The sequence below is a fragment of the Maniola jurtina genome, chromosome Z (assembly GCF_905333055.1).
Source record: "Maniola jurtina chromosome Z, ilManJurt1.1, whole genome shotgun sequence".
Taxonomy (NCBI): Eukaryota; Metazoa; Arthropoda; class Insecta; order Lepidoptera; family Nymphalidae; genus Maniola; species Maniola jurtina.
Genome location: NC_060058.1, coordinates 6642553 through 6670039, shown reverse-complemented (window position 1 = coordinate 6670039; position 27487 = coordinate 6642553). Strand labels below are relative to the sequence as shown.

General features: G+C 36.1%; 1 protein-coding gene and 1 long non-coding RNA gene across 3 annotated transcripts; one reads left to right on the top strand and one right to left on the bottom strand.

Moving 5' to 3' along the window:
• LOC123880137 lies at positions 1 to 3704 on the top strand. The gene is made up of 2 exons (XR_006799167.1): positions 1 to 949; positions 3189 to 3704. It is a non-coding gene; the product is annotated as an uncharacterized LOC123880137 (long non-coding RNA).
• Positions 3705 to 4395: 691 nt separating this feature from the next.
• LOC123880107 (multidrug resistance protein homolog 49-like) lies at positions 4396 to 26714 on the bottom strand. 2 transcript variants are annotated; one of them, XM_045928023.1, is made up of 26 exons: positions 26537 to 26714; positions 25305 to 25356; positions 24227 to 24423; positions 23020 to 23164; positions 20070 to 20170; positions 19125 to 19296; positions 18506 to 18630; positions 16879 to 17074; positions 16335 to 16559; positions 16061 to 16247; positions 15454 to 15596; positions 14979 to 15187; positions 14499 to 14593; positions 13925 to 14101; positions 12940 to 13052; positions 12445 to 12585; positions 12027 to 12209; positions 11415 to 11618; positions 11093 to 11222; positions 10554 to 10749; positions 10061 to 10223; positions 8507 to 8701; positions 6352 to 6561; positions 5628 to 5774; positions 5138 to 5246; positions 4396 to 4490 (listed from the first exon to the last, which is right to left on the bottom strand). In XM_045928023.1, the coding sequence occupies exons 1-26, from the start codon at positions 26560 to 26562 to the stop codon at positions 4402 to 4404; spliced, it is 3930 nt and encodes a 1309-aa protein (XP_045783979.1). In that variant the 5' UTR covers positions 26563 to 26714; the 3' UTR covers positions 4396 to 4401. The 2 variants fall into 2 exon arrangements, with proteins under 2 accessions (XP_045783979.1, XP_045783980.1); XM_045928024.1 differs by lacking the exons at positions 20070 to 20170; positions 23020 to 23164; positions 24227 to 24423; positions 25305 to 25356; positions 26537 to 26714 and adding an exon at positions 19414 to 19419.
• Positions 26715 to 27487: the final 773 nt, after the last annotated feature.

Genomic DNA, 27487 nt, shown 5'->3' with positions numbered 1-27487 from the left:
CCTTTAAAACCTATTATCTCCCAAAGCTACCATGATCCAAAATTCATAGTCGCTGATCGTTCCTCCCTGTGCTGGGGACAATACGCAGAGAAACTTTCAGCTTGTATAAAATAACGAAGGTCTGAAACGCACTGGGGCTCTCTCTATTATAATGATAAAAAATTTACATTTAGACGATTGCGTTGATTTGTACATATTGATTTTATTTGGATCGTTATTTTTTGTATATTAAGGTTCATGAATTATGAAGACTATAAATTAATTGATCGTGAATGTGATTAATGTCCGTGAACAGATCACGATATGTGTACGATTCGTATACATTTTATATTCGCAGACATAATTTCATTAATGTAAATAATTAATATCTATCTAATATTAATGTTTTTTTGCCAAGTAGTATCCGTATTGGGCACATGTCGTTTTCTCCCATTTCTTAAGAGCCCGTAGCATCTTGACCAACCCTCTCTTTCACACATTTCAAAATTTTAGATTTTTGTAAAAGTCTCAGACAAATATGGCTACCATAATCCCTTGACAATATAATTAGGGACATTTTAGACATATTTTTACTATAATAAACCTAGGTTTTGATAGAGAAAAATGGGGAGAAAAATGCTGATTTTAATTTAAGTAATTTAAGTTTATATTAAAATTAAAATATTCTAAAATGTCTGTAATTATGTGGTCAAGGGTTTATATTAGCCAGATTTGTTGAAAGTATAATGAGATTTTTTACAATAATTGAAAATGTTAGAAAGTGCGAAAGAGGCGGATAATCAAGGTAATTGGACTCTTAATAGTGTATCGAATTAAAGAATAAGTGTATGTTATAATAATTCTACTTTATACTAAAATCTTGTGGTATTTCTTCTGGAAATAGTATTTATCACAATATAATGGATACACAATGTTGTTGATGGTTGTACAAAATCTGTAAACTAAATTGGTAAGTTTAAATGAAGTTATTATACTCTGCAGATTAGACGTGGCAATCAAGTTTAGCTTAGTGATTGTGTGCAACCAAATTCAAACTAATAACAGTGTTGCGTTGTTCCAGTACGTACTTGCAAAAGTGTGGTCTAATATAAATCTCTTTGTAAATAAATTCTTCGTAAGGCCCACAAAATTGATATTTAAATGATAGGACATGGAGTCTTGGTTGTTGCATCCACTCTACCCAATATATTTGTCTAACGAAGCTAATCCGTGCGTTGCCGTGAACACGTCCGTTTATATTTTGCGTTAAGCCTTTTGCACATTGTAAGAAAATTTCTTGTGTCTTATGAGAAATATTCTTATAAGAAATTCTGTTGTATTCGTGGTTATTTATATGACATATTATCATAAATATTACAAGATAGTTTTCTCCTATGTCGGATCAGACACGCGCATACTAATCTTTTCTTGTCTAGTGTCCGTGTCTTATAATGTGCAACACACAAAATCGTATAACACGTACGATTTAAGAAAGGGCCGCCATGGCTGCCATATTGTAACGTTATAGCTGTCAATATGTGATATGATCGGGTAGGGTTAGCAAAAAAATACTTGTTTATGAAAGGATTAATCTCGATTGAAAATAATTTAATCCGAATGTGACACTTCAACTCCACTGATGCCTCCTTCATTTTAAGAGTAGTCTCCATCTGCATCACAGCTGCTTTCTTCTACAAAAATGGAACATGGACCTAGATAGAATCTAAAATATACCTACCACAGACTGTTATTGAAAAATAGGTGTTGTAAAACTAAAGTTCTCATTCTCATCTTTAAATACATTCAGGCAGATAGAGCTGATATGGCGAGTTCTTTGTCACTTGTTGTATGCGTTATATATATTTATTTCTTTTTTCGGTATGATGGACTTCCGATTTTTTTGTCAGACACGCCCTTTAAGGGCGTAATTAACGTAAGTCTTCGTTGGGTGAAATCATGTATATAATGGTGCTAATTCATTTATAAACAATCTCTAAACTTAAGTATAGTATGAGTATTATTTAGGTCTAAAAATTAACAATTATTCTTTTCCGCTGAGAATATTTTGAAAAAGATTGTACTATTTTTATACCTCTTAGAGTTTGTATACAACTGAATTAGCACCAGTGTTTTATTAAATTGATTTTACATGTTTTATAATTTCTGAAGAGATATTTAAAAATCTAAGAGTATCTTGGAGCATTTATTTACGTCTTCATAATATTATTTCGCTGCATTAGATTATATTATCTTTTATTAGAAAATGTCGGAAGTACAGTTTTCCTTATAAATTTTACTTGCCATACTTCATGTTTTTAAGCAAAGCCAAATAACTGACCATTGATATTATTATTTTAATTAAAGTATTGGAGAGTATTTAAACTAAACCAATTTTGATTTTAGTGCATCTGCTTTTTAGTCTCATTGTTTTAGTCCTATGAGGATCTAGGTAAGATAAGTCGAGTCTTGGTAATAGTTTTATTGGAAAGAAGGAAATAGGATGCTCTGGAATTTAAATTGGTTTTATTTTGATACCATACTATAAATATAATTTTTAAATATACATTTAGAATCTATTTCTTTTTCATTTTGGCGGATTAATTGTGGGATGCGATTTAGATAAATTTAGACTTACAGTCGTTGGAAATGGGATCAGAAAAACATTATGAAGCTAAATGAACTTAACCTAAACCATGAATATTACCATATAAAGTTACTTCTACATAAGAAACGGAGGTTCTAAAGTGTGCTGATACTTTCGGGTGTGAAACACTGAAAGCGCAGTGGTGCTAATTTAGTTGCACACGAATCTCGACCAAAATAATTTATAGGTGTGAAGTAGTATATTCTACTTCCTTCGCAATGTTTACTTCAGAGAATAATAACACTATCTAGATTAATGGCCGATTCACACCAATTGCGTATGCAGTACGTACACGTGACACGTGCGTAGTGATGCGCGTGAACCCGTAGATTTAACTGCACGCATTACGTCTATGCGAACGTTCACGTCACGCAAGCGGTATGCCATGTTTCATACAGTCCCATACATTACAACGCATTCGTCTACGCTTACGCAACGCTTACGCAGCCTGTGTGAACGAGCTCTTAGTTAAGAGATTGCGTACAACTGAACTAGCACAATTGACATTTTAATTCACAATAATTTATTACAAAATATACTGTGTAACAGTAGTTTCATTTTTAAGGGTTACCGAAATATTAGAGGGTATGAACAATCTGGATTGATGCAAATGTACTAAAACGGAATCAGGATAATCTGCTAAGAAAGGATACAGGGTAATGCCAAAATGAATAAGTCAGAAAGTGATATTGTTACTAGATTTTTGTCTATTACATAAATATGATATTGTAACTGTGAAAAAAAGGAAATAAATGATTTAAAAAATAAACTTTATTTCTTATTACAATCTAGCTTATCTCTATTTTAATTATAAGTTAATTAGTCATTAGGTTTAGACATTAATTTTTATTCTAAGGGTCTGTTTCACATTTTCCAGTTAAACTGTCTGTTCTGTCTAACTGATAAATTTGTCATTGTGACAGATTCCTTATACAAAAATTGGCACAACTTCAAGTTTATTAGGTAGATAAAGTGTATCTGGAAGTTGTGAAACAGGCCCTATTTTAACTAACGAAAAAATATCTTAACAATGAGTGTTCTGACCTCTGTGTTACCGTAACTTTTTAGTGTAAGTATTCGTTCTTCATCCAAAAAATAACTGGGATACATAATTACTTTTAATCCAATGAAATAACAGTAAAAAATTAAGACGCCCTAATGAGTACTTAGGAATACTTTTATTATTTTAATAAATTATTTCTGTAACAATATTTTTCTTTTTCTGCACGCAATTAATATTAGTAATATTACGAGTGCCCACTTGCCATTAATATTTCATAAATACTTACTCGTATCTAACTCAACAATAGAATTTTATTTGATATAGTTAAATCCATCTACCTATATTGTAGTAATTCTTGCTGCAGCTTTGGTCTTTATAGGTGCGTGTATACGCAACGCATACACGCGGTGTACGCTAAAGGCAGCATAAGTACGTAAATAGTAAGTATAACGTAATGCGCGTATCAAAATAACCCTGTCTTTGCGCGTCGTATACCTCTTTACTGAGGGAATTGACCCTTTTTTTGATTTAGATCATGGTAGGAGTTTCCTAGCGATAATAATGCGGTGGCTTCCCAGATCCTTCCGCGTCAAGTATTTCAATACTAATCGACTTCCAATTGGACGTTATTAAGCGAAAAGGTCTCGACCCACAACACAACAGTTTTTGATATTCAGTATAAAGTTCAGACTGAGAGTCCCTTTCCCGTAACGACGTCCAATTTGTACGTTGCTTTCAAAGAAAGCACCAAGCATTAGACAACTTTTTAATATTCCTAAGCCATATTTTGTCCTTTACTCATCCGCCAATAGTAGCCCTTTGCGTTGATAAGTTCAGTATGCGTACCCTGCTCGACGATTTTACCTTAAAACAAATGACATTCATTATCAAAAATGCAGTCGGTGCATTCAACTTTTTTAAGTTTGAAGAAAATCAGCCGATTAATGTTATCAACTCTTATTCAAGTCGGTGTACAAATCTCATTCATATAATGCTTTGTATTTTATCTGATGGTAGTGTAATTACACAATAGCCATACTGCAATAACCATGCCCAGATAATGTAGCCAGCATGGTAGCCAGCGTAGTCTGGACTTCCGATTTGACTTTTGATGACCTCTTTGGTGAAATGATGTGCGCTGTGGTCTTACAAGTGGGAGGCCCCGGGTTCGATTCTCAACAAGGACTGTCTGGTGGGAGGTTTCCGCCGTGGCTAGTTACCACACTACCGGCAAAGTCGTACCGCCATGCGGTACTATGCTGTGTAGTGATCGATAGGGGTACGGTTTTAATAAAAACTGATAGTTTAGCCTGCATCAATCTTAGACTGCATCATTAGGTACTTTCCTTATACCGCGTTTTAGGGCTTGATGAATTGAATTCAATGAGTAGGTTTACCTATTATAGTGGTCATATAGAAAAGGATTGATAATTAAGCAATAAGGTTATAGAAACTTCACCCGTATCAAGGTTTATGATAGCACATAATGTACGAATAATTCAATTACATACCTTTATCTAAAACACAAATTAAATCTGCATCTTTAATGGTGGAAAGACGATGGGCGATTGTTATACATGTTCTTCCCTTAGCCGCCTTGTCCAAAGCCTCAGATACAGCCTAAAACAATATAAATTATTAGAAACAGTTACCTATTTATTACCCACCTAATTATCTATTTATCTAAATTATACTAGGCAGTAACACCAATTCTCTTTTATTTAATATATCCCACATGCGAGACAGTTATTTGGGACAATGTAGTATCTACAATATACGAATGTTTTAAATATTGTACTTCTGTCATATCGCTTAGCGATGCTAATAAATTTTTATTTACAAACTTCCAGAATGTAGGTAAATAAATTAGTAAGTAGGTAAAATTAGTCTACGTTTTTATGTAGGTACGGAAGAACTCCACATCGAATTCCGTTTCGGAAAACCATAAACTCGTATTACTGTACATACATTAGTCTTGATTAAAATAAATATCAGTCTTACTCTTTCACTGTTGGCATCTAGAGCAGAAGTTGCTTCGTCTAGAAGCAGCAGACGTGGGGACCTTATAAGTGCTCTCGCTATACAAACTCTTTGCTTCTGACCACCGGACAACTGGGCACCGTTTGCTCCTAAGTTCGTGTCATATCCCTAGAGAAAATGGCAAAATTATTATGATACCTACTTAATGGCTAATTATAACTTCTATCGCCTGAGCTGATTTGGAATAGCGGGACCGCCGGATAATAGATGCCTTGGCCTTGTTTTCCTTCCTGTTACTAGGTTTTGCCCATAATGGGCAAAACCTAGGGTAGGACCGCGCTGGGCAGGCGTATTGGTCATTTCGTGGCTATTCTGGTCGCAACGGTGTCGCTCAGCTATGCGTAGGCACATAGTTCGAAAAATTGATAGATGGTAGGTCCCATGGTGCTAGAGTGGCGACCTTGCACCAGAAAGCGTAACGTTGGAAAACCCCCTCACTAGGTGGACATAATATGACATCAAACATATTGCAGGGAGCCGCTGTAAGGCCGTGGCGTGTGGACTGTGGGAGTCCCTACAAGTGACCTATGTCAATATGGATTACAAGATTTTGCAATTCAATTATTAGATATGAACTAATACAGAAGGTCAGAATTCTTTTTATTTGATGCCAAGAGTTGTGTTTAGAAATTAATCGAGATTAAATAATTAATTTTCTATTCGTAAATATCTACTGTAAGCTTACCTTTGGAAGAGAGACGATGAAGCTATGGATATTAGCAGCTTTAGCAGCGGCGATGATCTCTTGAGTTGTGACCTTTCGATTGTTGTCTCCATACGCTATGTTATCGGCAATGGTGCGGTCGAACAGCACCGGCTCTTGCTGCACCACGCCCAATTGACGTCGGAGTCGTGGAAGCGTGAGAGCTGAACGAGTGTCCCTATGATCCAGTTCCTGAAACAAGTTTCCTATAAGTATAAGCAATGAGGATTCGTAGGAGAACCACTAGTAGTAGTAGTAGGTTACTGACTATCAGTGAGTTGAATCTGCAGTAGGCACGTCAAGCTGTTATAGAAGCGATGGCTGTTAATCCAGGTGTACACAGGCAGAGTATACGGCATAATAGCACAGAAGAATAGATACTAACTATGCTACTAACTATAGGTACTCATGTAGATGGATTGGGTAGACAGCTAAGTAGTCTATTAACAAAATATTTTACGTGTGGTACAGTTAGTCTACCAAAACTGGTAGACCCCGGGAAAACCAGGTATTCGTAGAGTAGTGGCTCTACAGTTTGCTTTAAACGCCCGTGATCTGGCTAAGCGTAGTGAAGGGCGCTAGCAAAAAGGACCGACGATATCAAGAATGTGACCGGATCTATCTTCATTTAGAACATTTGCACGAGAAAGTTTATACCTCAGAATATCTAGAGGTACCTATTTTCTAAAAATGGTCAGGTACCTACCTGAGCTCACCCATAAGCCAGGGTGAGTCAATCATACTTAGATTATAAAGACTGAGTTACTATTTTATTTATTTTATTGGAAATATACTTAAGATAGTACATAGATACTCAGGCAAATAATTTTTACTTCAGTTTTTTGGTATTATTCTGCATTTTAATCGTGTAAGCATGGAAAGTCATAATTTAGGAGAGACTTAGCACGTCCTAGACTCTTTCTTGATCCTTATTTCCCTCTCCCTCAACCTTCTTTCTCTTTCGAATTCCTTCATCCTAATGACATAATCACGATGTTCACATTCAAGATACGCGTGCTTTTCGTGATGACACTTGTAGAGGAAAGGGATATGCTTGTATCGACACACTTGATAGTTGAGAAGATGATGAGCGCAGTAGTCCCTGTACTTCGGAGGTATTCGCGCGGATATGAGATCTTCTTCTTTAGCCACCATCTTGCGTTTTTCCCTCGTATATTTGAAGCCAGCTTTATGATCAAATGTTGGGGTATCGTCCATTTTCAAATTCAAATGTCGTGTCCAAAATGTGCCGAATATTTGCCCCATTGAGATAATTTATTCTGATACAATATAGATAAATATTTTTATTTAATTAAAGACGAAATTAAAATTGAAGTAGAAGCTATAATAGGTTGAAGTCACTGGTTGAAGCTTAAAGTCTAAGTCAATCGGACTTTAGTCGAAGTGTCTTATTGGTCATAGATAATTAATACTAGCTTATTTCCGCGACTTCGTCCGCGTGGACTACACAAATACAAGCCCCTATTATATCCCCTTAGGGGTAGAATTTACGAAAATCCTTTCTTAGCGGATGTTAACGTGATAATAGCTATCTGCATGCCGGATTTCAACCCGATCTATCCAGTAGTTTGAGCTGTGCGTTAATATATCAGTCAGACAGCTTTTACTTTTATATATTTACTGAGATTATTACAGCCTAAGTAAATAGTTACAACCATGGACAAAAACATAAAACGTAAGGCTCATGTCTAAAAAGAATTTTAATTATAGATTATTATTCATTTATCGTTCTTTTCATTGACTATATCTATCAAATCTATGGTTCTTTTGTTCAATTAGTGGTGGTGGGTGGCATATGTGCCTATGTACTAGTATGCCTGTCATATATTTCGTAGAAAATGGAGTAATAAAGCTTATAAAGAGTAGACTAGTATATTTATTTACCAGGTGACCTAGTATCGCTAATAGTTTAACCTTTTAAAATAGATTATGATGAGAATTTTTATCTGCGCACGCTATACTTACGAGTAACACAATTTAAGAACCCGGGAGCGTTTCGGTAAGCACAGTGTGGGATGGAGTTAATACGTGACTCACTCTCCAATAGGAATTCAGTAGTGAAAGCATGAAAGCTGATGAGTAAATGATGCGAGGTGTGATAAAAGGTACAACTCACGATATTGCCCGTGTCAGGGTCATAAAACCGCTGCATCAGCTGTAGTATGGTTGATTTGCCGCAACCGGAAGATCCCACTAGCGCGACTGTTTTTCCAGCATCCACCTTCAGGTCTATGCCCTTCAGCACTCGCTGGTTTGGACGCGTTGGATAGCTGAACTCCACGTCTTTAATGCTGAAGTTGCCTGTGGCAGTCTGTGTCAAAAAAAATGGGTATATTGATTGCTAGCTGATGCCCGCGACTTCATCCGAGTGGATTTAGGTTTATAAAATCCCGTGGGAACTCGTTGATTTACCGTGACAAAAGTTATCTATGAAAGCTCGAGTGTGCATATGCATACAAACTATGCATAGTTAACTCAAGGTCGTTAAATATGCATGCATAAATCATGGCAATCCATTGCTCTGTTGCGGGAACATTGAAGAATAAAAGACCTTTACCATCTTTGTACCTAGATAAGTTACTTAGTGAGTACCTACATCATTTGTTTTTTTTTTAATTTATGTCATTGGATTTTTAATAAACGTGTTATATTATAAAATATTTTTAGTCAGTATGTATTAGGTACATTATATTTTTTTGAATGCTTGGATATTTTACTTGATTATTTGTTCATAGATCGTATATTGAATGACTGTTACCTTTTTTGATAAAATACCTAATGAGCTTTCATTAAAAAACTAATTATTGCATCGTTTCAGTTAGGTGGGGAAATATTAAACAGATACTAAGTATAATAGTACACAGAAGAAAACACGTGTTTCAGTTTATTAATTATTATAAATATAAATCACTGTATCTTTTGTTTACGTAGGAACTTAAGTACCCACTTTTAAGATAATAACGTGCTCCTCAGAGATAAAGCATGGAAAACATAATAATCTAAACATTGTAGCTAAACCTTAAGTAAGTATAATTATTAATTTCAATTCAATTATTAATCTGATTGTTATTTATTTCAAAGTTCAAAGTAAATAGCATCTCGGCGTCTGTCTGTCTGAAACTCCTTTTTTTTGTTCTTGTGAGGAAAATCCGTCACGGATACCACCGACCACGGGGGAGCACAGTGGTATGTCGAAACTAACAATATCCCATGAAGAGAAATCGTTAACCATGTTACCAGGGTACACCGGCCCAAGCGCTGCTCTTCCCGAAAGGGACTCGCAACACTCAGGCACACGAGGAGGCTACCTGGCTGGTACCCCCTGTCTGAAACTTCTAAGTTAACCAAAATCTAAGGGGAAAAATGCCGAACATTGTAGACTGCTGACCTGTCGGATATAGTCCGTACAAAATACTTCTCAAGCGCCATTTGAACTCCATTGGTCAACTGTCAAGTCAAAAGTACGGTCCACTTCTAAAATAAGGATTAGAAATCGTACTTTTGACCCATATATTTGACCCTAATCGTATATTTGCCCCTTAGAGTTAAAATGACGCCTGAGAAGTCATTTTATACGCATTATAAGTAAGTATATGCTACGTACTTATTGTGCCTGGTTTGATTTTTACGAAGTGATAGTTAAGTATATAAGTTAATAACTTTTTCTCACCCAATCTTTTCTATCTCTAACTCCAGTTTCAGTTTTTACTTTCGGCTCCCGATTGATGATCGCCAAAATCTTCGCACCGCAAGCTTTCGCAGAGTTGAAACTCGGAGCGTAAACTAGTGACTGTCCCAACATATACGCTCCATACATGAGTGCTTCATTAACCCTACAAAAGAGGTGGAAAAAATCAATCACTTTTGTGGTTTACAGCGTGGTTATCAACATCTTTTAGGGTTCCGTATTAAAATAAAGAAACCTTGTAGTTTCGTCTAGTTCGTCTGTCAATTGGCCCACGTGTTCCATCAATTTGTTGGAGCTATTAGTCTTGAGTGGTACATTACTGAATGTGTATTTCAAAATCATAATATGGTTTCTTTAACAGTTGTCCATTGGAGAATAATAGTGAAACTCAACAGGGAAGCTCTGCGTAGATAAATGGTAGGTAATTACCTATATCAAATAAGGTCACTAGCTTAGCAATGTAAATATTTCTTACAGCATTACAACTTTGTATTCAACTCCTTCGTAAGCGACGAGCACCGCTCCATAGACAGTGGCACTGCAGTATGACAGAAATGGCACATAAACTCCCAAGCCCAGTACGAGACCTCTCCACCTCGTCTTCTTGGCTACAGCAGCGCATGAAACCACCAAGGCTTCCTTGAACTTCTTCAGGAATACCTCTTCAACGCCTGAAATGATTTTTATTGGAGAGGAGTTTGTATATCTCTCAGCAAGGTAGGTATTATTATTTCCAAATTATTTCTAACTAGATGATGCCCGCGACTTCGTCCGCGTGGATTTCGGTTTTTTTAATCCTGTAGGAACTCTTCGATTTTTCCAGAATAAAAAGTTGCCTATGTCCTTCCCCGAGATGTACCCCAAGTCTGTACCTTTCATTAAAATCGGTTCAGCGGTTGGGCCATGAAAACGTAGCAGACAGACAGACATACAGACAGACAGACAGACACACTTTCGCATTTATAATATTAGTATGGGTTTCGACTTGATCTGTGTTAATAGGTAAACATTTACCTAAGCTTTGCACAGTTTTAATGCTGACGACAGCTTCGGTGGCAATCGATGTCGCGGACTCCATGGCGCTTCGTTCATCGGATTGCGATTTTTGTGAAACGATTCCTTCTAGCCAGATACTTCCAACCATCTGTAACAAACATAAAATGTAATAACATTACATTGCTCTGTTAATGGGATGTTATTAATACCACAAATATTCAAACTATAGGTACAACTATTAGCTACCTACAAGAACTTAGTTAAGCACATGTTAGAATTTAGAAAGGTTTTTAACCATTTAAATTTGAATGAGGAAAATGCCATAGATCTGTTAACTTACCAAAGGCAGAAAGGCAGTGCCGACAAGAGTCAATTTCCAGTTGTAGCAAACGGCCATGATAAAGCCTACTACGACAGAGCTGGTGCCCTGCAGGATGAGACCTATCCTCAGACCAGTCGCTCCTTGTACTTCAGCTGCGTCGCCACTAAGTCGAGCGCACAATGCTCCTACTGTGTTAGTATCTTTGTCGAAAAAGCCGATTTCCTAAAAAAAAATATACGTTGAAATCTCGCTTGCCCGCTCTTGTTATCATCATAAGTTATGGCCATTAGGCCTTTCCCAATCTGTTTCTAACTATTGTTGTATTTGACTGAATTTATGGTATTATTACTGCAACTCTACATCCCAGCCAATAGTGAGAGAGCATCAGCTAATCAGAGTTATGCGATTATCGTGGTCATACTGTACTTTTCTGCTATTTAATAAAATGTACTACTGTAGCAAAATTACCGCTGGTTTCAAAAATTGCGATATTCGCTGTATGATAAGATTTTATTGCTACACCTACTCCTACTACTGATTTGCTGCGTTGGCAACTAATCAGTAGTGTAGACATTTAAAAGGCAAAACACATTTGTTTACTTGACTGAGTAAAGCATTTGGTTTGCTTACTTGACTGAGTAAAGCAGAGAAATACTGTTGTCGAAGTCTTGTAGTCATCTTGAGACCAGCGTTTGTAAATGTCGTGCTTTGAAGGAACATAGACAATCCAGCAACTGCTGCTACAACTAGGAACATGCCAGAGTAGAAGTCCGCTTGGTATATGATGTCGCTACGGTTTTCCAACACAAATATCTGAAATAAGACGCGGAATAAGTCATGTATTTATAGTAATATTATGTAATTATAGTAAATAACCACGTGATCTTTAAAGAAAAGTGTAATATTATTGATTTTTGATTCAAGACTTGCGATGTTGCCGACGATGGCGCAAGTTTTCATTGATCACTACCTCTTCTGATTCAAAGGCACATGTCAGAAAACTGAGTGAACAAGTGCCTAATGGAGAATTTATTTAATAAAAACATACCCCTGCTGTGTATCCGAAGAGCAAAGCGAACACCGGGAAACAAGAACCTTGAATGAAGGCAGCGATGGAACCTACGACTATGAAAGGCCATTCTGGTGCATTTAGCTTTAGGAGTTGCCAATCACTAACTGGTTTCACGTCCTGGGGACAAAAATTCTATTATCAAATATTTGTTGCCAAAATTACTTATTTTGTTTAATTAGTATTTTTATTTTCAATCCTATTAACTAATTTTTCGATAAACCGCAATCGCAATTTTTTGTCGACACAGAGATTATAACCCCAAACCAAACAGGAATTCCCTTTTATGTGGTGAACGTTCAGGACAAAAATTCGCCAACTTTTGCATCGGCGTCACGAGGGCAATTTAGTAAAAACCAATTAATAATGTAGGTAGGTAACATGTGTATCATAAATTTTTAAAATAAGGATATTCAAGGACCCTGAATTACAAACACCAAGGGGTTTTCAGGGCAATAAAAACATAGGACCTACCTCGTCATCTTTTTCCTCATCTGAGTCGTAGTCTGCGTTGTAAACGAAGTTTTGTAGCCCAGCAGACATCACCGATGTGATAGAACCTCTCGGTGTCATCCAATCGTGGGATTCTGAAAAAATTATCTTCCTGTTTGAAAATATTAGAATACTAGCTGACGCCCGCGACTTCGTCCGCGTGGATTTAGGTTTTTTGAAATCCCGTGGGAACTCTTTGGTTTTCCGGGATAAAAAGTAGCCTATGTGCTAATCCAGGATATTATCTATCTCCATTCTGAATTTCAGCCAAATCCGTCCAGTAGTTTTTGCGTGAAGGAGTAACAAACATACACACACACACACACACACACACATACACACATACAAATTTCGCCTTTATAATATTAGTGTGAAAACTTAAAGCTAGCCATATCTAATTACTATACAAATTATGCCCGCGTGGATTATTGCCAAGAATACTACTGGCTGTATTTCCGCGCTGGACAGCCAGGCTGATCCGCTGCGCAAACACTGAGTCAGCCTGATACCCGATGAGGCTATTAATCGCGGTAAAATGACTCTTCAATTTTTTTTAGCTCTAAGACAGTTTTGTATAAAGCCATTGGGAATACTATAATTGCGTTATTTTAGAATGTCGCCTCATGTTGCAATTGACCATCGATAAATTTTGAATTTGATTGGCAGAATATTACTTAGGTATTATGTTTTTAGGGTCCGACCCGAAAGGGTTATCTGTTCGTCCGTCCGTGTGTCTGTCAACGGGTTGTATCTCGTGAGCCGTAATAGATAGAGAGTTGGAGTATTTCTATTGCCGCTTTAACAACAAATAATAAATATTACAAAAGGCTGCCACGATAGTTAAAAAGTGTTATTTCTTGTACGACGGTACAGAACCCTTTGTGTACGAGTCCGACTCGACCTTAATCGATTTTCATACTACTCATTCTCTGTTTCTATGGTATAATTATTATTATTAATCATTCACCTCTTTTTACCGAATGATGCCTGACCAATCTTCTAGTAGATCTTCGTTTAACCTCTACTCTCGATATGACCGTCAGTTCACCGCCTTCTGCGTTATCGTTTTCTTCTTCAGGTAAAGTTTCTATGACATCCGGTTCCTTATTTTCATTGCCAGTAGTCACAAGTTTATAATAGAAACCTGCAATTTGTATATTATCATTTTTACAGTCAACAACTACATGTACCTACATGTACAACAACAAAGTACCCATTTTACTCAAGTATTCATCAAAAATTAGTATCTCTCAAAGAAGCTTCTAAGTAAAAAGCACATCCAGACGAACATATTATAGTATACTTACTTACTAGGGTTTCTCGGTGCTTTCTTCAAGGGATTTGTTGTGCGAAAACCATCGCTATGTCAAAAGTCAAATCATTTATTCAAATTGGGTACTTATGACGCTTTTTGATCGACAAATGCTGAATTTGCAATACAATGATGTAGTGGAACAGTCACCAAATTATTTGTTTTTCGGATGACCTATTATGTCCCTTTATATATTGAAGAAATAATTTAATAAAGATAAGTTACATACCTTTAGTTTTCATAAGTTCTTCATGCGTTCCTTGTTCCACTATCGTCCCTTGGTCCATACAAATAATACGGTCAGCATTTACGATTGTAGATAACCTTAAATATAAAATTAATCAGTATATAAAAAATATATATATAACTGATATAAAAAAATTATATCAGTATCATTGATAGTTCTTAATATTAATACGAGTTTATATGAGATATCTCCGTTTATAGTATATTTTGGAACCGTAATTTCTATCAGAGCGAGTAATCGAGTAATCTGGTGGTGTGTTTAATCTCCTTTCCGAAGCCTATTGGCCAGTGGCTTAGTCAAACCACTGCACCACCGGGTCAGAGATCTACCTTGTGGTCTTATACCCTTTACGTGGCCAACAATTGACTTTTTTGTACTTTCCCTGTGGCGTGAGCTATGTCCGAAGTAAATCTTTTCCCTAGCTGTCTTCAATGTATCTTTTCAATATTTTTTTTGACTAACCTGTGAGACACCATAAGTGTAGTGCGTCCCACACTCGCTCTGTCTAAAGCAGCTTGCACTTGTCGCTCTGAATGTGGATCAAGAGCTGATGTAGCCTCGTCCAGCAAGAGCACAGCTGGCTCGCGCAGTAAGGAACGCGCAATAGCTATACGCTGTTTTTGACCACCAGAGAGGGAGGTACCTCGCTCACCAATCATTGTGTCGTAGCCCTGTAAGTACAATTATGTAAGTTAGAAATTAGCAAATATTTATTAGTAAAACACAGTATGTACTAGGTACATCATAATACATTGGAACCCTGACCAGAAAACTAGGACAGGCCGTATCTTATATAAAGGACCATTTATGCCCAATGTATGTAGGTTCTTAGGACCAGAACACATTGACTTGATAAAAAGCGATAAAAGAGTTCAAACCCAAAACCTATTCCTAATCAGATAGTTTCAAGATACTTACTCAATATTGAAATACTAACATTAGGCAAATGTGTGATGAAATCATGTGCATACGCCATATCTGCAACCCTCTGCACATCCTCCCGAGTGGCTTCAGGGCTCCCTATGGCAATGTTTTCATGAATTGTCCCTCGGAACAGCACAGGCTCTTGACCTACCACACCTGAAAATCACTCACCAATTATTATGAAGTCTCAAACTTTAGCCAAATTAGTAAACCAGTCATGTACAGAAGTTAAAAAACACTCCCTCGCGTTTTTGTTAATTTTCGCAAGACAAGGCGTCCCGTCTCTTATATTCGTATATTTTTTTTCTCTCTCGTCTGGCTTTAATTATTATTAGCCAATGTCAAGTTTGTAGTTATTTACAAGTTAGGGAAACTATATGTATAAGTATGGTCTTCGTCTGTGCCGGTGCCCACCGACATACACGCGGCACCCCTTTAGAGCGCTTCCCAGTCAGTTCCACCACCAATAAACACCAGCAGAACACAAAAACAGGTCACTTCTCACAAAAAAACACTCCAAAAAAGCACCGCACAGGCGCCAGCAAACTCCACCACAGACGAAGTTCTACTCGTATATTATTGACACTGGTCAAAAAAATAATATAATTATGTGCTCTTACCCAACGAAGATCTGAGCCAACCCAAATTTAAGTTTTTAAGATTTCTACCATCCAGTTTTACAGTGCCATGGAGAGGGTCATATAATCTTTGCAGTAACTGTAGTATAGTAGATTTGCCACAACCGGAGGATCCTACAAGTGCGACACATTCTCCAGCTTTTATGTGTATTGAAAACCCTTGAAGCACCTAAAATTTTCAACTAATACTATTATATCTCGTAATAATGTGTAATATAGAAAACCTCGAATTCAATAGAATCAAAGGTCCATGTACCTTTACATTCGGCCTCGATGGATAGCTAAAGTGTACGTCTTCTAATGCGATATCTCCTAAGACTCGTCTCGGTGAAACTCCAGTACGTTCGAGTGAGTCGATAGTGGGTTTTCTATCAAGCATTTTGAATATACTGGCGGCTGCACCGCGGGCTGAAGCGAATATTTCTGCGTGAGGTACGCAGAGGGTGATTGATTGGGTAGCCATGTAAACGCTAAATAAGATCTGGAAAGGGGCATGTACATTAATATTTTGTTGCTTATAATATTATCGTTGGCTGGAATCCAAATAAACACGCATAGTAATAACTAATATCTACTCTATTATATTATGGATTAAGTAATAAGTATTAAAAATACTTACATCTTATCCATATTTTAAAGTGAAGTTACGAATACAATAACGTCAATAACAGAAGTAGTTGTTATAGAAGACGTTTCACTTAGCACAAAAAATAGTTGTAGGATGTTTTAACTGGCAAATAATGTTCCTGTAAGTTTTTTGCCATATTTAGATATGGTTCATTGTAAAAAAAATTACTAACACTGAATAAAATTCCAACAAGGTACTTTTTTTCATCCGTCGGCTTATCCATGTCGGCGAGAACGAGTCTCGTGCCGTATGTGAGACCAATTGCATTGAGCGAGTACGTAAGAATCCAATTAAATCCTGTGCCTAGTCCAGTATATAGACCACGTTTCTTGCCATAACGTTCTGCAGGCTCTAAGAGACGCCGGTATCTGTTAAGAACGAAAAAATGTGTGAAAACTTTTTGCTATATATGTTACTAGCTGACGCCCGCCCCGTGACTTCGTCCGCGTGTATTTAGGTTTATCGAAATCCAGTGGGAGCGCTTTGATTTTCCGGGATAAAAAGTAGTTTATGTGCTAATTCAGGATATTATCTATCTCCACTCCAAATTTCAGCCAAATCCGTCCAGTAGTTTTTGCGTGAAGGAGTAACAAACATACGCACACACACACACACAAACTTTCGCCTTAATAATATTAGTGTGAAGTGTGATTTGTCTCAAAATTAACCTGATATTTTCATCTGTTACTAGACTGCGAAGTTTAGAACTTCAGTTTTTTATCTGCAGCAATTACGCACCTAAGTTTTAAGTGCCAATGGTGGCAGTGATCGCATCAATTAATCTTCGCCGCAAAACGGTTAAGGTAAGAAAGACATAGATAATAATATTAAGAGGGCTCTCTCCGTCACTCGTTTCATACAATCGTGTGAAGTGTGATTTGTCTTAAAATTAACCTGATATTTTCATCTGTTACTAGACTGCGAAGTTTAGAACTTCAGTTTTTTATCTGCAGCAATTACGCACCTAAGTTTTAAGTGCCAATGGTGGCAGTGATCGCATCAATTAATCTTCGCCGCAAAACGGTTAAGGTAAGAAAGACATAGATAATAATATTAAGAGGGCTCTCTCCGTCACTCGTTTCATACAATCGTAGTTCCAATTACATTTGAATATTAAGCAACCAAAGTCCATGAAATTTTGCAGACATATTCTAGAAACTAATATCTATGTCTGTGGTTTTCCAGATTTCTGTTAAAATATTCGGTTTCAAAGTTACGCGGTCTTAAAAATTTTCATACAAATCTTTGAGCCCCTGTAATTTTAAAACTACATATTTTTAGAAAAATCTAAAACACCACAGACACAGATATTAGTTTCTAGAATATGTCTGCAAAATTTCATGGACTTTGGTTGCTTAGTATTCAAATGAAATTGGAACTACGATTGTATGAAACGAGTGACGAAGAGAGCCCTGTTAAAGCTTTTTAAGAGAGCTAGTACGAGTAGTATAAGACTTCCTAAAATTGCATTTCCTTCCATTTTAAGAATTCATAACTAGTACTATAACTCTATCCAAGGCTCTCTCTGTTAGGTATTCCCATACAATTAATGACAGAGCCACGGGATTAGCGGGCGTTGATCATTTTTCGTCATCAATAAGTTAAACTATATTTTCGAACTGAATTTCCTGGTGGTAAGTGATGATGCAGTCTCAGATGGAAGCGGAATAACCTAGAAGGGGTATGCAGTTTCTATTATATTTTATTATACCCTTTGGTTTCTACAAGGTATCGTGTAAAAATCTACTAAAATAAGTCGATTTATATAGAGATACATATTGGAGAAAAGAGATTTTTACCTGTCAACTTCTTTACTTTCGCCGCCAAACGCAACTATTGTCCTAATAGATTTCAGAACTTCTTCAGCTTGTTTGCCTGCTTGACTGTATGATTCTAGTTCGCGAATAGAAGATTTAGTTTGGTACTGAAAAATAAAACCTTTGCTTTATGATTGGGCAATTAGAAGAATTGGTGTTCGCTTTGCTTCAATGTCATTTTAATATTGTGAATTGTTAGTAATAAAAATATATTAACACCGTTTATTTGCACCAATGATATTATGTACTTATCGTTCATATAAAATTGATAAAAAAAAATTGATATTTAATTGATCAATTTGCTCAACAGAATTAGGTGTTGCGGTAAGACCTATTACGCTGTATAAACATGGAATCTACGATTTGCTTATTATCACAATAAGTATGGCTGATTCGATAATATGAAGTGATGACTACGGATATCTGTTAGACCTATTATGAGAGCATCGACCTCTTCACTTCTAAGTTCTAAAACTAGGTATTGTGTCGAAATTAACACATTACTTACTTAGCAAAATTTTCTTTTTTATAGTTGGTTTTTGATGTCTATGCATATTATTGTTTTTCAACGAGAATTTAGGTGGATACTGATAGTGCTTACCTTGGACAAAATAACAGAAGCAGTAATAGAAAATGGCACCACTGTGATGCAGGCTAGAGTCAGCTCCCAGCCCAAGGGAAATGCCTGACATAAGCATATTATAGCAGTGCCAACGAGATTCGCCACAACACTTAACTTTTCGCCCATTCCTTCTTTTAGTTTCACCATGTTGCTGTAGAAAATACGCACTATTTATATATATTTCTACTTATTATATATCAAAGTACATAATGCATGCGATCAATGCATCGTGCGTGGATAAATGTTTTTTAAAATATCCCGTGGGAACTCTTTCATTTTCTGGGACAAAAAGTAGCCTCTTCCTCGGTTGCAAGCTATCTCTTATTTTTCTAAACAGCTTTATTATATAGGTACCTGCTGCTATTATAATACTAGCAACTTTGTCCAGGTGGATTTAAGTATTTTTAGAATCCCGTAAGAACTTTCTGTTTTCCAGCGCTGCGCTTTCCAAACCAAAAAGTTTGATTCTCATTTGAATATTAACCAATCAAACTCAATGAAGCAAAATTAAATATTTAAGTAGGTAGCGACATGAAACTTTGAAACTACATATTTTTTGGAAATTCACTGTCAAAAATAAGTGCCTACCTATTTGTTTCTAAAACGTGCTAACAAAATATTAAAATCGAGTTTGATTGGTTAATATAATTTAAACAAAATACGTTTGTGTGGAAAGCACCGGGGAGCGCGCTCGGGTTTCTTATCTTAAATTAACTGTACTTGGCATGCGTTACAATGCCGTAAACAAACATGATTTTTTTATCCATATATATGTAGTTTTTTTGATGCAGGAACCATCTCGGGCGCCCTCAGAACACCCTACCAAAGTTTCATAACAATCTGATGAGCGGTTTAGCCGCCTATAGAACACAAACATACAAACATTGATTTTTATATATAAGAGAAGATGAAAGAATTTCTTACTCTGTCATTTTAGTCGCCAAATTGAATTCTGAATCGGTATCAAACCATGACATGTCTTGGCGCAGGACTGCTTCAAGGAATACTATTCGGATTCTGGTGATCTAGGAAAAACCAAAACATAGCTAATTAAAAGTAAAGCTTTAATTGGTATCTGAACTATAGCTGATCCTCTTTGATTTTCCGGGACAAAAATCAGCCTAGTCCGTCCTCGGGATACAAACTACCTCTGTACATGGACGGAACATGAAAAGCAAGTAGACAGACGAACATATTATATACTTAATTATAATATTAGTACCTATGAAAGTATGGATTCAGTCATCGTCCAGTTACAGTTTTATTATAACTAAGTATAGATAAACCAGCCATTCAAATCAATAGCACTGATTTTAAATAACATCGATAGCAAATTTTTCAGGAAAAGCGAATTTTTCAGGAAGAGTGAATTAGAGTGAGGGAACTCTCGGTTTGATCCTGAATCGACGATCTTTGTCAAATATTAGGCTATGGTTACGTAAAACCATACAAGTGTAAAAAAATTTATAACAACCCCGACAAGTGAAGGTTACAGTAACTAGAAAAGAGCTGATAACTTTGAAACGGCTGAACCGATTTTCTTGGATTATAGCTAAGAACACTCTCAATCAAGCCACCTTTCAAACACAAAAAAACTAAATTAAAATCGGTTCATTAGTTTAGGATCTACGATGCCACAGATAGATACACACGTCAAACTTATAACACCCCTATTTGTGGGTCGCGGGTTAAAAATAGGGCTACGTCAAGTGTACTAACGTTTGAACGTGTGCCTGTGACGACGAAGCGTCGAAGCTTCGACATTTTGTTCGAAGTTCCATACTGTCGTGAACTGGGTACTTAGAGTCCGTTTAAGGGACAATGCGAGGCAAGGTCACAATTAAGGCAAACAGTGGAGCAAAGCTGTCTCGATGTTTAGATGTGACGTGACTGTAGGTATGTATAGTATTAATGTAATGTAACACAAGTATAAAAAAAAAACACAAGTATTTCAGTTATTAATTGAAGATTCATTTCTTTAATTAGTTTAATAGGGAATAGTGAACTATTATTTTATTATCAAGTGTTTTATTGATTTACGAGTAGATCTTCACTGTCAGTATAATTATACCTACTGTATGGTGAGATTGCTGAACCAAAGTAATGTTTTTAGGGTTCCGTACCCGAAGAGTGCCAACGGAACCCTATTACCTACTAAACCACCGCTCTCCGTCCGTCCGTCCTTCCGTCTGCCAGCGTTCTGTCAGCGAGCTGTATCTGCTGAACCATATTAGGTAGAGAGTTGCAGAATGTGTTAACAAAAATTTCAAAATGGCCGTTGAGAAAATTTACAAATTTTAAGTGCTATTTTTTGTACGATAGTATGGAACCTTTCGTGTGCGAGTCTGACTCGCACTTGGCCAATTTTTTTATCATATTGAACTCTGGATATTTGTTTTGTCCAATAAAACACTCTTCTGTTTCTCCCAGCCTCTGTCTAGGTACACGCGAAATAATATTTTTAACCTACTTTTATAGGTAGGTAAATACATGTGAAATCGCTTAAAATACTTAGCGTGCATTTAGTTTTGGAGCATTACAGATGGTTCGCTATCATTTTATACCTAATATTACATCTATTATAGGTTAACCATAAGTTTTACTATCTTTTTCTATGTAGGTAGGTATTTGAACTAAATTAACGATTTGTAGCATATATTAACAAATTCAAATGTTATTACATTTAATTAAGTTATTTGGCGTTCTTAATTTATTAACCCCCGACCCAAAAATATGTTATAAGTTTGACGTGTGTGTCTGTCTGTGGCATCGTAGCTCCTAAACTAATGAACCGATTTTAATTTAGTTTTTTGTTTGAAAGGTGGCTTGATCGAGAGTGTTCGTAGCTATAATCCAAGAAAATCGATTCAGCCGTTTGAAAGTTATCAGCTCTTTTCTAGTTACTGCAACCTTCACTAATTGTCGGGATGTTATAAATTTTTAATTTAGGTACACGTGTTATACTTAGGTCATTGGATAGGATGACAAACCAATGGTTCCCACTATGAGTTCCGATAGGTATTCTTTTTGTGAGGTACCTCTTAATTAATTAATTAATAGGTTATTTTAATATTTTACAATTTTTATTTTATAATTACTACGCCACCTATTTACTTACATTGATGGTACTATGTCAGAACTGTTCCCGGAAAGCCCAACAATAACAGTAAGTACAAAGTTCCGAACGATGTGCTAGTATCATTACGTTTTACATCTTAAGCTTTCTATGGCTACGTCTTATCCGTTATCTATGTTTAATTAGTGGAATAGGATTTTCTATTTTATTGAACCAACGATCTAATGATGTGCAAATCTGTTTTCAAGGATAAAGTTAATCCATTTATAGAAGTTTTTTCGTTTTGGCACAAGGTTTCATTAGGATGAACTTTTACTGCTCTAGTTATATACTGGGCATATAATAAAAATAATCTAAAGGCCTTACCACACACTACGTAACTACACTACAGAAGACACTGAAAGCGCGCGTACGTTTGTACTTTTTGTAATAAAAGGGACTTGAAGCATGTCGTTGCTGAATGTGACGTGACTGTAGCAGTGAAGATCTTACTTCTTAATCTTGATTGGCAGTACGCCAATAACAGTAACTACAGTTTCTTATACTCGTATTATAACTTTCAGGGGATGCGTAAAACCGACTTCCGAAACTACTTACGTAGATACTAACACCACATTTGGGAAAAAGGATACGGTCTACCAGTATGCTTCAAATGGCGGCCTGTACCTAGTCTCTAGAAGTCGTTGGTGTGTCCAAAATAAAATATGCTCATGGGCGGCGGTAATCACTTAACATCAGGTGACCCTCCTATTCGTTTGCTCGCTATTTTATATTAAAAAAAAATCTCGTCTACTCTACCTGTCTCAAAGCGCTCCAGCTGATTAGAGCGACCGACAGCATACATAGCACGAGGGATACAACTACGCTGATGATCATTCCTATTGCCATGGACGTGCCGTCCTCAACTAGCGCCTTCATGTTTTCTTCGTATGAGGCATTGCATCTGTATGTAAGAGAAAAATATTAATCAATAGTTCAGGATTTTCTTGCGTCGTATTCCTCATAGCTGAGTGTCGTGACCCCTTTCCATCCCTACTAATCTGTCTGTCTGTTTGTCTGTCCGTCTATCTGTCTGTCTGTCTGTTTACCAGCTTTTCACGACCCATCAGTTCAACCGGTTGCGATGAAGTTTGGTACAGAGATATCTTGCATCCCATACATACATACATAGGTTACTTTTAATCCCGGAAAATCAAAAAGTTCCCATGGGATATTAAAAATCTAAATCCACGCGGACGAAATCGCGGGCATCACATAGTTGACGTTAATTAAGGTTCTACCGCTATATGATTAATGGAAAGGGATTTTCTTGGGATAATAATGCATTAGGTCCTTCCAGCATCCTTCCGCATACAATTCGTAAAAGTATGAAATTTCCATTCAAGTATTTAGGTATATAATATAGTGATGATAACGTAGACCGAAAACTTTTCACCAATGCAATAGAATAGAATAGAATAGATTTTTATTCAAATAAATTTTTACAAGTGCTTTTGAATCGTCAAATAATTTAATAGAAAACTTAGTCTCCGAATTCGTATCTCCAAAATCGGCCACTACCAGTTCACGACCGTTACCGACTTGGGTCAATAGTCCCATTAACTGAATGCCGTCCCGCAATTAGGCCTCAAGACCCTCAACTGTAAGGGATGATAAACTACATCCATACTGATATTATGAATGCAAAAATGGAACTGTCTGTCTAACTGCGAGCTTTTCACGGCGCATCTAGCTAACCAATTTTCCCGAAATTTTGACAGAGATAGCTTGCATCCCGAGGACTATACTATAGAGCTAGATGTGCTATCTTTTATCCCTAATAAAAGATAGCAAGAGGGGAACCTTTGATTTCGGATTCAACTCGGGTTTTAGAAAACCTAAATCCGTGTAGACAAAGTCGCGGGCATCATCTAGTACATTATAAAACTTAATAATTATTGACTTTTGAAAAAAACATAGTATAAGTATTAAGGTAACAATTTTTATGGTCGCAGAGCCTACTTACAACCGCCGCCCTCCTCCGAAAATTGAAGTGAGAGGGAGATAACTGGAACATTGATCTTGTTGAGCTGTCCTTTCCACGAATGCTGTGCTTAGTTCTCCAAACTGCACGAGATTGTAGCACACGCCTCCACCACTCAGTAGTCCAGCTAAGATCCCGACGACCGTGGCCAGCAATTCCACCCACTTAGCGTACCGGAACTATAGGATAGAAAGTTGAGTTTGTTGTGGGCTCTTCTCAGACTTGGGCGCGTTTGGAACCCTTGTAGCCTTATTTTACCAATTTGAATAAATGACTTTGACGTTGACTTTGATTTTTTATTCAAATAAACTTTTACAAGTAGGTACTTTTGACTCATCAACGGCATCTATCTATGATTTGGAGTGCTTTTCCTATCAAGAAGTACCATCAAGAAACTCGGCGGTTGCTGTTTTCAAGATTCGTTTTACGATATTAAGTATGCCATATATTATAAAAGTAATTGGAGACCCGTGCATTGCTGGAGCGAGCTGCGAGAGAATCCACGTTCCTTTATCATTTACTTACATACCTACGTAATCTTCGATTGTGTAATAATATGCTTTTGTCCCGAGCATACTTTTAATAGATTATATTTATATAGATTAAACTTATGTAGAGGCAAGTCTAAAATTGATTGCGGGACTTTCGGACTTTATTGAGGCAGATCGCAGGAGTCGTAAGCCTATCACGGTTTTTAGTCCTATTGATATTCTATAAGAATAAAAGTAGGTCTATTTCTATGAAATAGAATTCAGCAAATAAATAATATGGTTGTCTTATATTTACAATTATAATTGTACCTACCTGTCTATAATTTGTTTAGCTTTGTATGTGTTTTTTTGTATTAATTTTGTGGTGTGAAATGTTGTGTAAATAAATGTTTATTCATGCATTCATTTATTCTTTCACACTCTTTTATAAAAAAATCCGGACTATGGAGGGTCTTAGGCAGTACTCTATAATCCGATACACTTGATAGTTCAACACTGCCGCAAAACCTTTATCGGATTACCGGGGGTCCACTATATGTTTAATTAATAAGCAATATCTATTAACTTACGATTTGAAAATATGATACATTTTCTGGTTCTGGTGTATCTTCCCGTTCCTTCCTGCAACAATTCACAAATCAATTTTTAAGGTAATTACCTAAGAAGAGCTAATTAAAATTGTATATGAATACCTACTTAGCTGATGACACAGGTATATTTTTCCTAATCTGCTTATAATAATTCGCTGATATAATATATTCAACAATTTATTTGTTAAATAAGTCAATAAACTGTGACTACATAATTTTCATGTCGTTGCACCTTGTCACAATTTTGCATTGCAATGCGTCTTGTACACCTATTGTACTTTGATGGTACAGTAAAAACCTTCACGCAAGTACTAACAACAACTGTTCAAAGATTCGGCTCAATTGTATGAACGATGCGTAAACGCATAGGTTAACGGACGGGTAAGCAGCCAAAAATTAATTTTTAGGGTTCCGTACCTCAAAAGTAAAAAGGGATTCTTACAGGATAACTTCGTTGTATATCTGTCTGTCAAGACCCATTAAGGAAACCGTCAAAATGTATAGGGCACTTCCCATTGATCTAGAATCATGAAATTTGGCAGGAAGCAATGTCTCATAGCTCAAGTAAAGCGAAAAATCTGAAAACTATTTTGTAGTTAAGTAGTAGGTACATTAAAATTTACGATTACAAGCTTATACTTGTAGTTGGGGATAATTTAAGCCACAAAATATTTAGCTACACGTATCCTCCCAAGGTACGGATTCTTGGTGGGCGAATGTAACTCGCACTTTCCCGATTTTTGTATAGGTATAAGATTGAAACTGCGCTTTACTCAAATAATCAGAAATATTCCGGTAAGTTTTCCGGCATTACATTGTGTAAAATACTCTTTGTTTATTCAGTTTGGGTGTGTTTAATAAAAAAAGAAAAGTTTGTTATTTGATTGATTAGCATGTGGACCTACCTACCTAGGGATAGAAATATGTACTCGTAAATTGTAGGTGAACTAAATAATAAATAAAAAAATAATGAATTAAAATTTCCAAGCAAATGGAATAATCTTACAATGGATATATAAAAATGAAATTATTGTTAAAATATCAACTTTATTAATTGGATTATATTTCGCAAAAAGAATATGCCTACCCATCTAAAGAAGTTATTTTTTTTAAAGTAATTCGCATAGCACATTTTGTGAAACAAAATTAACAATTAACAACTAAATTATTATTACACATATACAATGCTTTTATTTATTTATGAGACTTACTGAGGTTTTTTCTTTTTGTGAACCATTTTTCTGTTATTGTAGATCTGTAATTGTAGATCCTACTGCACGCACTGTCGTCCGGTGCTTGAGGAAGCTCAAGTTCGAAGTGAGTCTGAAAGAGCCTACAAACTACATGCGTGTAGAGCGCGGGCGGCGGTCTGTTAACAATTAAACACGTAGATCTCAATCCCCATATAATATAGTATATTATACCCTTGTACAAGCGATTCATCTGTGTATATGCTCAGAGATAACATTATATTATCTAACAATCATAGCTAGGATTTTCTTATAACCACTAGCCATACATTTTATCACAATAATTGTGAGAGAAAACATTGCCCAATAATTTGTAACCTTAGTAAAATATCACTTTTTGAACTTTTAATAATAAATTTCCAGCTAATTTTCAGCCAAAATTAATCGCTGCAACTTACCTATCATGACTTATCCCTAAATACAGCAAAGAGCTTCAATAAAGTATCATTTAAATGTTCATCTATTTAATAGTAAAATCTGATTTTCATGAATCATATTGGTCAATGATATTATGTATTTATGCTTTATAAGATCATAATGGTATAGGAAATATATAACTTATACATATTCTTGTCCAGCCATCGTCCCTAATTTCCGTAATCAAAAGTTTGCGGAATTACAGAAGCTTTTTTACTTTGCCGTCATCGTCTAGATTTTTGACATTATTATTATACATACCTAAACAGTGACGTACGAGGAAAAAATTTGGTTCCTCGTACTAGATTTTTTTGCAGTTTGTGAGTCGCAATTTTTTTTCAGTTTTTCATAAGTTTTCAGACATCTGGCCTTAAACTTTAATATTCTTTTGTGGTTTTTCCAGCTTTTATTTGTTATTGTAATTGCTATGAAGTTTACTACTGTGCGTATAATATGTAATTACTATAATTACCTACCATTCTAACACTTACATAA